Source organism: Ctenopharyngodon idella, chromosome 12, assembly GCF_019924925.1.
Source record: "Ctenopharyngodon idella isolate HZGC_01 chromosome 12, HZGC01, whole genome shotgun sequence".
In the NCBI taxonomy this organism is placed as follows: domain Eukaryota; kingdom Metazoa; phylum Chordata; class Actinopteri; order Cypriniformes; family Xenocyprididae; genus Ctenopharyngodon; species Ctenopharyngodon idella.
The window spans coordinates 25,060,977-25,078,359 of NC_067231.1; the positions used below are offsets into that span (position 1 = coordinate 25,060,977).

Here is a 17,383-nt window from a genome sequence, read left to right on the forward strand (position 1 = left end):
AGTAAGTTTAGGGGTGTAGCGTTAGTGGATAGAATATACAGTTTGTACAGCATAAAAATCATGTCTCTGTAAAGTCCTCATAAAACATGTCTGGTTGTTTCAGTGTTTGGGATCCTCATCTTTGCATCTTGTTTTAAAGTTTAAATTTGCTCAACCAGTCATGTCAATCACCAGAATATTCACACAGACAGTTTATATGTCAAAAGCTGTTTTGCTGCATTTTTTCAATCATATTTAAAAACACAAAACCATTGTACTTTTCTTGCATATGTGTTACTTCTGTAAATAACTTGGAGTTTGACTGGTTTCTCTTCATTCTTTACTGATACAAACATGATTTCACCACTGATTTCTTGTAGTTTTACTAAAAAAAAAAGTTACATAAGAAACCATCAAATTGTTCAATTTCCAATTTATCATGCAGCACAAAAATTTCATCATTTTGCACACTCGTGCAAAAAAACTATTGTTTTGGTTGTGCTTCGGCTCTGCGTGACTGTGCGGATGAATATGGTTATCCTGCTGCAACGTAATGAAATGACCCTTCACAAAAACCATCCCATCATTTCGAGTAGGCTTACCATAGTGAATCTCGGTAAGTTCAATGAATAAATATAAATGTAAGGCAGCAACAGTGTGCTTGCCATACAAAATGTCAACTGCTAAAAAAACTCCGTGAGGAAAACAGGAATCACTATACAAACAAGACATGATACTAAAGCCATTTTTGACTTCAAAAAGTCAGCTAAAGGCATTTGAAAGTTTATCGAATTTTTTTTTTAATATCAAAAAGGTTACTAATAGATCAGTTTATGACAATTCGCGTACATCTTGGCATAGAGTAGAGTGAAGAATTATCAAAACAGCAGCGAACATCATACCATGATAGACATACCATAGATTCTCCTCACTCAACAGTATAAGAAACGAAAAACTGGTTTAAAGTACTGCTGAGAAATAACTCCGTTTCAGAAGTGGTCCGCCTACCATTTTAGAATTATAAGAATCTGAGACGTGCCGTTCAGCATCTCATTATTCTGTCAGCTTTTGAAGAGACATTTCAGCTTAGGTAAAGTTCATCTCATCTGGCTTTGCTTTTACACTCTTTCAGTCATTTTCTTTTTCTTTTCCCTCCCTATACATCCTTGAATACCGTGTTTCATCGATTTGTTTGGCGAAATTTGTTACTTTAAATAATTAAAGTGAAGTAGCTATTTATTAATGTACAGTGATGATAAAGGATGCTATTCTATCTGAGAGATTGTGTTCTGTCACAAAACTATCCAATTTGACCGAATAATAAAATTATAACAAATTTTACATATTGATTGGCAAATGTTACATATATAGTTTAGTAGTTGTATTTGTGCAGTAAAATAATCAATGGCAGGCACGATATCACCACTGAAACGTTTTCATGTTTTGTAAGTAGAAATGTTTATATGCACTGTATGCAATAGAACACTCTGTTAATTAATGGAGGTTTAATTTAAGATAAAGATATTACAACTAAGGTCTTGCTGATTTGCATGTGTTGTGATTGACAGGATTAGATTAACATTTATTTTAAAAAGAATATCGTATACTTAAACTTGATAGTGTTACATGATCTAGATTTTTTACAGAGACATCTTGACATCTTCAGGAGCGGTCTGCAACAATGAGGTCTCTAATCTCATTGTGCGTGACAGTACTGCTGCTGGATAATGGTAAGTTTTACATCTATAAAAATACTAACCTGTTGCCAAGAATTTAGAATGTCACACAATTAAATAAGTGAACTGACAAGATGCTTGACTGCATGTCAAGAGAAGTGACAAGAATCTTTTGTATTCAACAGCTGAAAGAATCAATGGACAAACATCAGGTAGGCTAATCATTCTTCTACTTGGGGTCCGCTTCATCAGTTCTTCTTCTTTCAATCCCTTAAAATATATTATTTCAAAAATAAATAAGCAAACAAACAAACAAACAAACAGTAGTAGTCAAGATGTCAGGGATTTACAAAATGCTCCAAAAGTAACCTATAATCATTTTTGCAGTCTTTTCAACTTTATTTTACAGTCTGAGCACATATATTTTCAGAGGATTTTTTTAAAAAATCTGCAATACATTTAATGAACTTAGCACTGAAATCAACAAAACCCATCAGAGGTTATACTGAGGCTCCTAAGGGGTAGATGAAGTCAAGATACTCAGTTGTTTTGGAAATTTTGTATAGGAATCGAATCATCAGTATACTACTCGGTTATTTATTCATTAGCAAATCAAACTGCAAAAAAATTGCCAGTTCAGAAAAGCAATTGTAATTATACAATTTGTCATGTTTTTGTTTCTCTATTAACTACCACCTTTTGTCTCTTTTGACAGAAGCCACAACTTTGAGCACTGATCCATGCTTTGAATACACAGCACTGGATAACCCATGGAGAGACATTCGTGCTGATCAACACAACCCTAATGGTGATGACAGCCTTGTTGAATGGAGTGGCTGGTATCGGCTGTATTTAAATGGAAAAAGTGCTCAGATGTCTGAGTGGTGTGTGAGTGAAGGAAGATGTGGTAGTTTTGAAGGACTGTATATCAATGGTTCTCATCCACAACTTGAAGATGGGGTGGTGACCCGTGAAGTTTTGGGATATCATCCAGGGGGTCAGTGTGATGCATATAGTTCCGCCCCCATCCAAATCAAAGCCTGTGGAGATTATTATGTCTATAAACTTGTCAGACCTGAAGAGTCACTCTCCGGTTCATACTGTGCAGGTGCGGCATTACATGTTTACATTCTGCTCTCTTAAAGACTTGTGAACCCAGAGTCATTAGAACAATGTGCCTCTCTAACTACATTTTTGCAAAAACAAACTGCAGTTCACTGCAGTTTCCAGCTGAAATAAACAATAGAGGCCGTAAAACGGCAAAAACTTTTATTCCTTTTCAAACAAATGATGAGTGTTAGATTATTGATTAAAGACTTATTTTCACATGGTTCCTTTTTGAAGACAAAAAAATGCATCCATCCATCATAAAAGTAATCCATACGGCTCCAGGGGATTAATAAAGGCCTTCTGAATCAAAGTGATGGGTTTTTCTAAGAAAAATATCCATATTTAAAACTTTATTGACTATAATAACTAGCTTCCGGCAGATGGCTATACACATTGATTTGCGGTGAACGAGTAACCTCTGACTCAACGCATGACGTAATGACGAACGCGAAAGCACAGAGGATAGACCAAAACAAAACACCGGTCATGAATTAGAAGTCTAAAACAAGATTTTTTTTAAAGGAAATGTTGGAAGATTTTGATGTAAGAAAAGAGGAGCTTGAGTTTATTACCCAGCCGTATTTGTTTGAACCGCGAGAGGCATCTAAGCTTACGATACTCATACATCCTGCGTCACACATCGCATCAGGGGGTTACTCATTTGCCACAAGTTAACTTGCGCAGTATGCATACGGTCGTCTGCCAGAAGCTATTTATTTGAATTTATAACATTTTAACCCCTTAAGCCCGAAGTGTCCCGCCGGCGGGACACCACCCCCGTGAAATCAAATTACTAAGCAACCACTGACAGGAATAACACAAAATAGGTATCATTTAAAGCTTAGAAACTCAGCTTTTTGTTCAACTCTTAAGGAGTGCTGAGTCATCACTCTAAAACGGAGTGTACTGGCGCCACCTAGCTACAAAAAAATTAATAATCATATTTTTCAAAACTCCTGCCTAGATCATTACAAAATAGGTGTCATTTGAAAGCTTCGAGTCTGAACTTGAATGTAGCCAGTTTGATTAACTCCTAAGTACTGTTGAGTTATTTGCTGAAAAATGATTAAAAAAAAAATAATTTCTGAAATTTTTGCTATGTACTCCAATGTGTCAAAAGCATCATACAGCTCAGATAATCATGTGTTATATGTCATTTGAAAGGTCTCACGGAGTAGAATACAATGAGTTTATTTGTTTTGGGCTTTGACTAAACTTAAGGGAGTTTTTGTATGTGAAGCCCCGCAAGACCCATATGTAAAAAATAAACCGATGCAGCATTGTTGTCCCGTTTTGGCTCGTAACTTCAAGAAACATGCTCCGATTGTGGAAAATTGAAAATTAATTCTCACGATTAAAATGAGTCCAACATCAGCATAATCCAATAAGCCGATCACGAAATATTGCTCACGGAATTATGACACATAAAACCCCACAGGCGCACAGATGCTAACTAAAACTAAAATGTGGCTATCACTTGGCATTTCCACTTATAACTTTATGAAACATGCATAGAAAATGGCACATCATTACTTACAGTGGAATCTCCCGATTAAAATGAGTCCAAGATCAACATAATCCAATAAGCCAATCATGAATTACTTCACGTGAAAGAACGATTTTAAAAATGCCCATCAGGGGGCGCCAATGGATAAACAAAAAGGCTACCTTGGTTCCAAATGCTGTAACTTTTGATTTCTTTATGGGATCACCACAAAATTTGATCCAAATACAACTCACATATAGAGGAACATCACCAAAAAGAACTGTCCTCCAGTCTTATTTCGTCGAGTTATTGCACGTCAAAAATGAAATATATGTAAAATTTCCCTTGAGCAAACTTTTATTTTTTGTCTTTATCAGCAGTTTCTCAGCATGAGAATGTCCAAATTTAATTTATTTATTTTTATTTAAAAATGTAAAAAGTTTTCTTTCAAACGATACCAACCTTTTGACTCTCCTTGCTAGAGATTTGAAGTTATGAGTCATTATTTTTGCGCATGTCACTCACAAAACAAAAAAAAATAAAAATGCCTACCTTTGTTCCAAATACTGTAACTTTTGATTTCCTCATGCAATCACCAAAAAATTTGATTCAGATACAGCTCACATATAGGGAAACATCACCAAAAAAGAATGAACCCACTACCTTATTTCCTTCATGAGATATTCCATTTTAAATTAGAAAGATATGTAATTTTTTTTTTTTTTTTTTTTTTTTTTTACATGCAGTTTCTCAGCATGAGAATGTCCAAATTTATTTATTTATTTTATTTTAAAAATTTCCTTTCAAACAATACCAACCTTTTGACTCTCCTTGCTATAGTTTTGGAGTTATGAGTCTTTACATTTTTGTGTGTCACTCAGGAAAAAAAACTCTGACAATACCCTCAGGGTTTAAGGGGTTAAATATGGATATTTTTCTTACAAAAACACATTGCTTTACTTCAAAAGTCTTTTATTAACCCCCTGGAGCTGTATTGATTATTTTTATGATGGCCCAGGTGAAAAAAAAGGGTGAGCAAATCATGGGATAATTTTGGCTGAACTATCCCTTTAATTTCCAAACTGCTGGGATATGTACAACAACCAGTGTCATTAAATATTGCCAGAATCACGTTAATCAGTTTTGGATAAAACTGAATGCACTTTTAGTGCAACTCATTGGATATTTCACTTCGACCTTGTCTTGAAATGTGCAAAAACCAAGGTAATATAATTTTGCAGAAATGTCACCATGGGCATGTTTTTTCCCAATGAGGCTGGGTTGGACATTTATTCTCTCTGTTTTGAAAATTAATGTTAGTTTTCATTATATTATTTTAACATTATTATGAAATGTGCCTACTTTTAGCCTGTTAGACTTGACATGCTAAACGTGGTCACACTACATCATTGTGCATTTAAGACAGGCTTATAATACTGTCATATTTACTCTGAAAATTGTTGGGCAACTTCACTAACGTTTGCATTACTTTAGCATGTTGTATTTCAATGTAAAACCCATGGACTTATTCACCAAGCTCATGAAATACAATTTAACCATGCGCTAAATGCACTGAAATAGTGCTGCACCATGTGTCACCGTTTCTTTAGTGAATCAAGTGATAAAACAATGCACATATAGCTGTCACCATGCTCAATTCAGTTTTGATGAAGAACTAAGAATGTTTTTTCTCTACTTAACAGTTGCTTTCGACAGCATCAGCGATGATCCTTGTTACAACTATGAATCTCTGGATCGTCCCTGGAGAGCCACAAATGAAAGTGGATATTACATTTGTGATGAATCTTTCTCTTGGAACGGCTGGTACCGACTTTTCTACAATGGAATGGACATTCGAATGCCAGAAAGCTGTGTTAGTTTATACAGCTGTAATGCAATCCGCAGTCTGTGGCTCACTAGTCCTCATCCTCAGATAGAAGATGGAGTAGTGATCAGGGAGGTCTGTGGGGTTGAAGATTCAGGCTGCTGTGGTCGCATTTTTTTCCCCATCAGGGTCAAAGCCTGTCCAGGAAATTACTATGTGTATGAATTAGTAAAACAATTCTTTTGTGCAAGTTACTGTATAGGTACAATGTTTTACCCCATTTTTTCCTTAAATGATCTTTGAATTATTTTCTTATTCTTTAAGTCATGTCTTCAAATTTCTTCCTTTCAGATGTCAACACTATATCACCGACAGCATCCATTACAGCTCCAGCTCCAGTTTCTGCATTCGACATGACTTTGTGTAGGTTGACAATGACATACAGTGACATTTTCATGTATTAATCACTTTTTGTATTGCCAATGTGTGAACAGCTTGTAACAAAACTTTAAAACAAGACCTCCAACTAAATTGTATATGAAAGCTTGATTTTTATGTGAAGGACTCGGGCCGGTTTCGCTGGGAAATTCAAAGAATGTGAAGAGGTTACGTGCGCTCCCAAGAACCTCTCTTCTGCTTGATGACACATGAAATGAATGCTGCTTATACAATATTCAGGTTAATGCCAAAAGAGCTAAGGCCTCATTAATAAAATACTGCATTTCATCTTACTATCATTTCTCAAATGTGTGTACGTGTGATTCAGAGAACAAACGTATGCACAGAAAACGTGCATGTGCCTCTCTTCCAGAAGTGAAATTTATAAATTGCAAATGGTCTTGAAATTGTGAGCAGCTGAACGGTTTCCAATCTCCACTTTGTAAGCCGCGCCTAATTAATGTCATTAACATATAAGCACCAGTCAACGTCCAAACCCTTTGCTTGAGAATGGCAAGTTGCTTAGATATCCAATACCTGCAGTACTACAACTCGGCGTACTTCAACATTCAGTACTCCTACGTCTGCTTAGAACCTGATGCGGGGCTAATATGGCACAAGCCGTTTGGACTTTTATTCATTCTCAGGATATGAATTCTTGATATCAACAATTCAATTCTTGATATCAGATACTTCTTGATACTAGTAACAATGGCAATTTTTTAATATCAGGAATTACATTTCTACTAGTAACAATGTTAATTCTTGATATCAACAATTCAATTTTCACTAGTTAAAATTATCATTTTTGATATCAAGAATTACATTTCCACTCTTAAAAACTAGAATTCTTGATATCTGTAATTATATTTTTACTATAGTGAAATGTCACCATAGGCTGCCATTCAAATTCAATTGTTGATATCAAGAATTGATTTCTTACTAGTTGAAATTCCAATTTCAAAAATCAGAAATACAGTTCTTACTAGTAAAAATCATAATTTTTGATATCAATAATTACATTGTTACTAGTAAAAATGCGAAATTTTGATATCAAGAATTCAACTGGCACTAGTTGAAACGCAAGTTCTTGATATCAACAATTGAATTGCTACTAGTAAAAATGTTCAATTTTGATATCTGAAAAAGTATTTCAGATATCAATATGTTTATGTTCAGATATCTAAAATGGCTTTCTTACTAGTAACAATCACATTCATGATATCACAAGCTAATATTGTCACTATACCGACAATCAAATTATTGACATCAAATATTAACATTGTTACTAGTAGCAATTCAGTTGTTGATATCAAGAATAGATATTTGCACTAGTAACAAAGTAATTAATGATATCAAAAATTATGTTTTTTACTAGTAAGAATTGAATTTCTGGGGCCTCATTTATAAAATGTTGCGTAGAAACTGTCCTACGTTTGATCTAAGATAATTTCTCCAATGTGTGTACGTGTGATTCCGAAAAACAAATGTACGCACACTCTAAGATCAAATTTGTGCGTACGCAAGTTTTATAAATGTGGCCCGTGATATGTGAAATTGGAATTTCAACTAGTAAGAAATCAATTCTTGATATCAACAATTGAATTTGAATGGCAGCCTATGGTGACATTTCACTAGTGAAAATACAATTACAGATATCAAGAATTCTTTTTGAAATGTCGAAATGTAATTCTTGATATCAAAAATTAACATTTTAACTAGTGAAAATTGAATTGTTGATATCAAGAATTTACATATTTAATAGTGGAAATGTAATTTTTTCTGATATCAAAAATTGCCATTGTTACTAGTGGAAATGTAATTCCTGATATCAAGAATTGAATTGTTGATATCAAAAATTCATATCCTGAGAATGAATAAAAGTCAAAATGGCTTGCCATAGTATGAGCACTTTTCTAAAGACCGTTTTTATAAATGTGAACGTTGGTGTGGATTTTAGCATATGCAAACTATGTTCAAATGAGGCCCCTATGTCAATGTATCATGCAAAGAGAAGGGAATAATTAAAACTATAATCTTTATAGACTTTATAATTAAACTATCATAACAGTGTAATTTTAATGACCTCATCTGTTGACATGATGCCAGCGAATTGCAGAGCTGCTGTAAACATATCCACATCATGATCAGATGCTTTCTTAACCACCGCTTTCTCCGCGCTGTGATTTTTGTTGTGTGTTTATTTTGTCATTGAGAGGAAAGCGCGCAGCATACATATTCATCTAACCGTCGCTCTCAGCAGCGTGGATGGCATCTGGATGTTCGCTGCAAAGGTATTTCTAAATTTTTACTTCTAAGCCAAGAACGAAAAAGATCTTCGCCGTGAGTAAATCGGGTCATTGAATCAGGTTCAGACTCTTGTACGTTACGTGTGCACGAATGCGAGCAAGAGCAATAATTTGTGGCTGCAGTTCACTAAAAGGCCACCGGTGTCGCTAATAACAAGGTTTTTCAATTTGACCTATTAAGTCCCAGTTGAGTAGATATAAAGTAATTGATCCGTATTGTTAGAATGTGCAAAGAGTTACAAGCATTTTATTCATGTAACAATTTGGGAGATGTATGTGGCTTTGACTGCTCCAAGACGTCAAACCCCTTATTGATTTTGTCATTGTTCCTTTTGTTTGATCTCAGCAGCTGCAACCAACACAGATGTTGACCCATGCTATGACTACACCATTCTTGACGAACATAAAAGAAGCCCAGATGATTTCTTTAATATTTATGATCATATACATGAATATGATGACACTCGTGTTGAATGGGATGGCTGGTATCGATTCTACATTAATGGATCGAGTGCTCAGATGCCTGAGTGGTGTTTCAGTCATATGTACTGTGGAGGTTTTAGTTCTCTGTGGCTTGATGGCACTCATCCTCAGCTAGAAGACGGAGTTGTTACTCGTGATGTCTATGGCGGTAATCTTGAAGTGTGCCGTTACTTCAGATCCGACCCAATCCAAGTCAAAGCTTGTCCTGGAAATTATTATGTCTACAAACTTGTAAGACTAAATCGAATGATCCCATCTCCAGCATATTGTGCAGGTATAGTCATTCTCCATAATGTACAATAGCAAGGCATGATGTCACAATAGAAACTTGCCCATTTAAAAAGGCTATTATAGATTATTATAAAAATGATAAATTATAAAAAAAATTATTAAAACACCACTCTTCATGAAACAGCAAAATATAAAATATCAGTCAATTTTTTGACCAATAGTTATTGTAGTTTATGGAGTGTATAACATTACATTTAAAGTTATGGTGCCACTAAAATGACATTTGAAGTAAAATTCTGCTTACGCACAAGAAACGTCTTAGCGCGCATTAAATACTTGTTAAAGCTAACACCAAAAAAAAAAACAAAAGTACTTTGCTCGCATATTATTGTGTTCGGTTTATGTGTATGATCTGTTTTCTTGTATGCAGTTGTTTTTCATAGGCATGTAAAATTTCTAGTGTAGCCTACACATTTGTTTGAAAAAGTAAAAATCACTGCTAGAGTAAATACACATCTGTGTACTCTGATTTTTAACTCAAAACATCAGTTATTGATACTGTATATATACTTTGTGACAACTAGCAACTTGATGTGAGTAGAAATCAAATAACCAAGTTCTCTCTTTAATTTTCCTTAACAGTTGTTCTTGCCAGTCCACCGAGTTTTGACCCCTGCTACAGTTATAACAGTCTGGATGAGCCGTGGAGAGCAAATAAAACCTCAAATGGTGAATACCTCTATTCCAGATGTGATGATGGTGACAATTGGGATGGCTGGTACAGGCTGTTCGTCAATGGTCAGAGTGCCCAGATGCCAGAGTCATGTGTTAGTTTTGGCAAGTGTGGCACATATCACGCAATGTGGCTCAACGGCCCTCATCCACAGCTAGAAGATGGAGTGGTCACCCGGCACGTCTGTGGTTCCACTTCGAGAGACTGCTGTGGTTACACATTTCATCCCATTCAACTCAAAGCTTGTCCAGGAAATTATTATGTGTATGAGCTTCTCAGGCCAAGATACTGTGCAGCTTACTGTGCAGGTAAACACACTGTTTTTTTTTTTTTTAAATGTATATATAATTTAATTATAATTCTGAAAATGATTGACATTAATGTATAAACATTTCCCATTTCAGAAGTCACAAACCTGACAACAATGTACACAACAGCAGAGGCAATCCCAGTCACAGAAACCAGTGGTAAAGTATTTTAATCAGAGATTTGAGTTTGTCGTGCCACTATATAGCACGAGTAGACTCAAAGTTTATAGTCTTCTTTTTATGTTTTTGAAAAAAAAAAAAATTTACTTTTTTTTTTGTCAATTATTAACATTAGTGTGTAAATTTGGTCACACTTTAGATTAGGGTCCAATCATTAACTAACTATTAACTATGACTTTGTCTTAATAAACTCCTAATTACTGCTTATTAATACTTACACTCTAAAAAAATGCTGGGTTAAAAATAATCCAAATTGGGTTAAATATGGACAAACTCTGCGATTGGGTTGTTTTAACCCAGTGGTTGGGTTAAATGTTTGGGTTAAAAATGACCATATTGCTCGAAAATGAACCCAAAATAGGTTGTAAATTAACATTTATTAAAATATTTAAGAAATTAAGATTTATTAATATGTTTAATCAATAATAATTAGATAATAAACATTTATTAAATTGCTTATTACTAAATGCTCACCTTTTGATTATTATTGTTGCCTCTAATAATTATGTCTGATTTTTAATTTCTAACCTATTTTGGCTTCATTTTAAGCTAGACATATAGTAAACTTGAATCGATAGTTAAAATCAAAACTACCCAGCACGTTGGTCAAACATTTAACCCAACTGCTGGGTCAAAACAACCCAATCGCTGGGTTTGTCCATATTTAAAGGTGCAATATGTAATATTTTCTGTCCGCTAGAGGTCGCTAGAGGCCTATTCAAAACAAAAGCATAGCTTGATGATGCAAAGTTTGAGCGCGGAATCTTGGGACTTGTGGTCTTCACCTCAACGGCCAGTGAAAAAGAATTGGGATAGGACTAGGGAAGAAATCTTGTTCATGGATGCGATTATTAACGGTACTGTAGTATGAAGCAGAGCAGGACCGAGTGTTGCGGGAGCTGAACGAGGCTGCTGGAGCGATTGCGCAACACACGCCTCACGAGCAGCGGAACTTTTATTATGTCACAGTCGCCGGCGCCGCTTCCGCTTTTCCGGTCATGAGTATGAGGTAACACAGCTCTGTTTATCATATTAGATACATTTGAGTGTGTTGAAAATGGTGTTATAACGTTACTTAGTGTGTTTGCTCAGGCGGCTGCTGCGAGACACTTGTTTGAGACACACTGCAGTAAGCTAGATTGATTTTAGAATATCATATTAAATGCTGGATGGCTTGTGTTGATAAATGCAATTAATTTTAAAATGTATTATATGATGGAGTTTCTGTATTACTGTTACTAAAAATAAAGCTGCATCTGATTATGCTATGTTAGCTACTTCACAAAATAGTGTTTTTCTCTGAGGCATGGTAAAGCATGGTACTCGCAAAAAATCAAGAAAATTAGATTTAAACAATAAGACTAACATTAAATGTGTTGAGCTATATAACAATAATTAGTTTTCTGTCTATAAATATATCAAAACAGTTCCCTTGCCTATTAAAACATGTGAATATTAAAGCGTCTTTGGTTCTACAAAATAAACCGGAAACCGAGGGTAACACGGGTATGACGCAATTGACAGACAACTCCTCACACGTCCTGGAGCCTTGGTTAAAATTGCAATTTTCTTACGATTTACAAATAGTTGGAAACATTTGGGATATTGTAAGTACTCAAGTGAACAAAATATATAACACTGGCCTAGTGGTTTTTGGATATTTTACTGCAAACTTCTTACATATTGCACCTTTAATCCAAATTTGGTTGTTTTTACCCCAGCATTTTTTAGAGTGTAGTAAGATAGTTGTTAAGTTTAGGTATTGGGTAGGATTAAAGGGATAGTTCACCCAAAAATGAAGATCTTGCCCCCCATTGACTACCATGGTAGAAAAAAACAATGGCAGTCAGTGGGGGGCGAGATCTGCTTAATTACAAACATTCTTCCAAATATCTTCCCTTGCGTACAGCAGAACAAAGAAATGTATACAGGTTTGGAAGAACTTGAGGGAGAGTAAATGATGACAGAATTTTCATTTTTGGGTGAACTATCCCTTTAAGGGATGTAGAATATGGTCTTGCAGAAGGCATTAATATGTGCTTAAACAGTCAATATCCTATAAATATGCATGCTAATAAGCAACTTGTTAATATTGAAAACTCAAACTCAAACCAGCAAAAAAGTCTTTATTACTTGAAATAAAATGAATGTTAAGTGAAATAAAATATCAAAAAAGTTAATTCTCCTCTTAGTTGACGGAGACCGCTGTTCTGAGCTCAACTGCACTGAGGATGAACGCTGTGAAGAGGAACATGGTGTTTACGGCTGTTTCTGCAAGGACAGCCATAACAGTTCTCAGCTTGGCTCCTTTGGTTGGACTCATTTCAAATACATGTTCATCATTGATTATATATTTGTTGTTGATCACAGCTGACATTCTCTTGACTTTTCTCTCTCTCAGATTTCATTGAAACCTGTGAAAGCAGCTCTGGCTCCATGTCTCTGTCTCGCTGTCTGCTCTTTGAGGCTGGTTTTCCTACTGACATCTTACACCTCAATGATCCCAACTGCAGAGGAACAGTCCGGAATGGCAGAGTGGAGTTCTATTTTGACAACAATGACCACATCTGTGGTACAAGTCTTGTGGTAGGAATCATTACGTACATGCTCAAATGGTCAAAAGAACAACAAATCTTACTTTGAATCATATAATTCTTAGCAATTAAAATATTCAAACAATGTGTCCCAACAGGCCAATGGCACCCACTTCATCTATGAGAACTTTATTCTGGGGGATTCTGGATCTGGGAATATAATCAGCAGGGAAAAATATCTGAGGATCCATTTCAGCTGTGTGTACCCACAAACCCAATCACTCTCCATGGACATCAACCCTCTGGAGAGGTGGGACTCACTTATTAAGAATAACTAAATTCTAAACATAAGAGTCTGTAAATTGCTTTAAAATTATTTGTTTGCTGTTACAACAGCATTGTGCACAGCAACCTTCCTGCTGGTCAAGGGACCTATCAGGTCAGGATGATTCCCTATCAGGATGCTGAATTCTCTCACCCCTTCACTGGTAGTGTGAACGTAGAGCTGAGCAAAAATATTTTTGTGGAAGTTCGTGTTGATGGAGTCGACAGCAGTCAGTTTGTCTCAGTGATTGACACATGTTGGGCTACACCTGTGAATGATCCCCATTACTCTCTCCGCTGGGACCTCATCGTTGACATGTAAGCCATGGCTATTTTATTATTATTTTTTTTTTCTCTTAAACTTCAGGTATGCAAATGGTGCATTTTAGGTATTTTTTTTTTTAAAATCTTTTATTTATTGAACATAAATTCATTTGACAAAAAGGGATAGATATCTGCACACTAAAATAACAGCTCCACAAAGGTAATTAATAAAACAGTGCAAGTTTTGACCAGTCAGGTACAAACCTGATGAATGAAACAACTCTTTGTGAATTAATTTTCATTTACAGCTTATATTTGAAGGAACAACTTATATTTGGTTCATATAAATTAACAAAAAAAGTATTGATCATTTTAAATTTGCTTTAGATTCAGGGAAATGTACCAAGTACAAATTGGTGTAGGGAAAACCATGGACCTGTCAACCCTGACTAGAAATATGTGATTCATAGGGTCAAATAGAGCCTGCTTTAACGTCACTATTTTTTAACTGTTAATGCGTTATTTTCGTGTTAACTTCGACAGCCCTATATTCAACACAAGGGCCATTTTCTACAGTCTGAGTTGGAAGCTGACACGTTTTCCCGCCCTTTTTTGACTGGGTACGATCCTCGGCTGTTTTTAAATAGTGAAAACAATTGCTTTTATCAACCGTTACCTATTATTGGCTGATACATTGGTGCATCCCTAGTGCCAAGGCACCCCTGCCCCCAATATTCCCCCTTTTTTCCAAATTTGTTGATGAATATCATTCTCAATATGCCCAGGTGCCCGAGTCCAAATGACAAAGTGGAGCTTCTGCAAAATGGTGTTTCCACATCCAGCCGTTTCTCCTTCAGCATGTTTATCTTCACTGAAAACTCCACAAAGGTTTACCTGCACTGCACTATGCACCTTTGCCTTCTGTCTGACAATCACTGCTCAGTGGTGAGTTTACAAATCCTGTAACAACATTATGTTTCATAAAGTTCACACCCATAATGGATACTTGTGGTTGTCTTCTATTGTTGATGTTTGTCACTAAGAAGATAGTTATTTGATGACATAAATTGACATACAGCCGGAATGTCCTGCCTTTGTTACTTTTAGAACTGTGACTCTGAACAACACGGGAGAGAGGGCAGATCTGTGGACATCCATGACAGTACTTCCATATCCATTGGTCCATTGATGTGGTTTGACAGTAGCAAAGGTGATTTATGGAATTAAAAATTTAGTTGTGTAGTCTATTGCTGATGCATATCTGACATAGTTGATGTTTGCAATTGATCGCAAATCACACGCTACTTTACATTGACTCTTCATAGGTGAGCAGCTCCCAAATCAAGTGCAGGGTTCCAGGGCTCCAAGTCTGTGTGCTTCTCTGATGATGTTACTCATATCTATGAGTGTCCTGATATCCTTTTAGAATATTTGAACTTAGAATCATTTTAGGGATTCTTCATGTAATCTCTTTTTGATTAATGTTTTGTAATCTCTTTTTGGTGAACACTCTGACTCATGTTATTAATTCTCCTTATGTTAAAAGTACTAATTTGCAGACATTGTTGAACTGATTTTATTTTGATAAATGTAACTAGTCACTTTACTATGGAAGCTTTTTTCTGCCACTAAATAAAACAAATTAAAAAGGTAATTGAGACTTTTTTCTCACAATTCTGACTTTTTTTTCTCTCGTAATTTTGACTTTATAACATGCAATTGCGAGTTATAAAGTCAGAATTGCAAGATATAAACTCAAGATTCTGACTTTATAACTCACAATTCTGAGAAAAAAAGTCAGAATTGTTAGATATAAACTCGCACTTGTGAGAAAAAAAAAGTCGCAATTACCTTTTTTATTTCATGGCGGAAATACTTTACTCATATGGGATGGAGTATTATAAATAATATATAAAAGTGAAATAAGCAAACTGATTTCTGTTTGGTTTTGGTGATTTACGTGTCAGTTCATTTACGTTGTGTTTTCATTCATGAGCCAATAAATATATATAAATCAATAGGTATAAGTATACCTATTGATTTAGGCTATATCTAATGTATCAAACATTAAAAATGCATGTGTCATCTACTGTGAATAACTAATATGCTTGAACAGCCATGGGAGCCATGCGCAAAATCACTATTAGCTTAAGTAGATCATAGAAATTATCAATCTCTACGATCTACTTATGATGTTTTTGAGAACCGCAGTCCATGTCAATTAGAAAATATGAAAAAAAAAAAAAATGCACTGGTTCAGTGGAAGCTTTAAGATTGTCTTTCATCACAATTGCAAGAACTCCTGTCAACATTGCATTCACACAACAATAACCCATTCATGCCATAATTTCTCACATATTTGTCCTTGCACTAAAGATTATATGTACATTTCTTTTTACAAATGTTTCACAATACATAAGCACAACACCACATAACTATACTCTACACATAAAACCTTGAACATAATTTCAAATGTGTTTAATTTTATAGAACACAAGACAATAATCAACATAGTTTATCATAAATAATGTCATTTCAGTTGATGATCTGGATTTACAGGAAGACTTCATGATTCATGACAGACATGGGTGGTGCAAGAAGCAATGCCTGAAGGGCATTTCTTGCTGTCATTTTGCTGTCATTAAAGCAGCAACAGAATGTGCTCAGTCCACCAACTGCTGTTGAACACATTTCTGTTAAGAGGCTTGGGTTCATTCATGAAAGCTGGGGTTAAGTATCTTCCTCCAGGGCTCAATGGTGATGGCTCATGCTCAAGGCTTGTTCCTTAGACTTAGTGAACTTTCAACCTTCAGGTTATCATTCAGACATTTTGCCTGTGGATCTGGTAAACAAAACCAAAACAAACAAAAAATGTAGCATCAAAGGGCAAGACAACTGCAAATACAACACAATTAAACAAAAATACACTTACAATAAAACTAAAGTAAAATTATAATGACCAGGAATGAATTTAGTTTTATTTTGTGATGCACGGTGTATTATAAAATGGGGAAATTTTGCAGTCCATCAGTAACCATTATACGGTATTTTTTCTAAACAGCAGATGCACACAGAAACAAACTGCTCCTATCATGGAAATTCTGTCATGTCGCATGAAAGGAAAATGAAAAACTGGTTTAGGTGTTGAGAAACTTTCCAGACAATATTTTCACAATAAATTTGCAGATATGACTCGAATGAATTACCCTAATTTAATAGCAAATATGCTAAAAGTATCATATATTTCAAAATGATAATTTCAAGTTATGCTAAAATTGTAAATAATGATGTCTGTCACAAAATTGTATCTCAGATATAGTTGCTTCTATTCATTCAATTTGACTTGACATTTTAATCACAAACTTATTTAGTGATATTAATTTATTTTGCCATTATCCAATGACATTATCAAAATCACAAAACAATTTTATAATGTGATTTTGAAATAGTTCCTGTCTATGTTTGCGTAAACGCTCAACTTAAAGCCTTATTATGAGATAATG

At 35.1% G+C, this 17,383-nt stretch overlaps 1 protein-coding gene across 2 annotated transcripts; it reads left to right on the top strand.

Moving 5' to 3' along the window:
* Positions 1-1,492: 1,492 nt before the first annotated feature.
* Positions 1,493-15,815, top strand: LOC127524007 (oncoprotein-induced transcript 3 protein). Of its 2 annotated transcripts, XM_051915278.1 has the most exons (15): positions 1,493-1,709; positions 1,841-1,867; positions 2,371-2,763; positions 5,955-6,338; positions 6,428-6,499; positions 9,170-9,580; positions 10,180-10,578; positions 10,675-10,737; positions 12,951-13,070; positions 13,160-13,344; positions 13,451-13,602; positions 13,689-13,934; positions 14,666-14,825; positions 14,988-15,090; positions 15,206-15,815. In XM_051915278.1, the coding sequence occupies exons 1-15, from the start codon at positions 1,661-1,663 to the stop codon at positions 15,304-15,306; spliced, it is 2,865 nt and encodes a 954-aa protein (XP_051771238.1). In that variant the 5' UTR covers positions 1,493-1,660; the 3' UTR covers positions 15,307-15,815. The 2 variants fall into 2 exon arrangements, with proteins under 2 accessions (XP_051771238.1, XP_051771239.1); XM_051915279.1 differs by lacking the exons at positions 1,493-1,709; positions 1,841-1,867; positions 2,371-2,763; ... (1 more) ...; positions 6,428-6,499; positions 9,170-9,580 and having other exon boundaries at positions 10,550-10,737.
* Positions 15,816-17,383: the final 1,568 nt, after the last annotated feature.

Coding starts and splice junctions, on each gene's coding strand:
- LOC127524007 (XM_051915278.1), top strand. CDS start 1,661: ATGAGGTCTCTAATCTCATTGTGCGTGACAGTACTGCTGCTGGATAAT. Junction 6,500..9,169: donor TGCATTCGACATGACTTTGT/GTAGGTTGACAA, acceptor GTTTGATCTCAG/CAGCTGCAACCAACACAGAT. Junction 14,826..14,987: donor CTGACAATCACTGCTCAGTG/GTGAGTTTACAA, acceptor TGTTACTTTTAG/AACTGTGACTCTGAACAACA.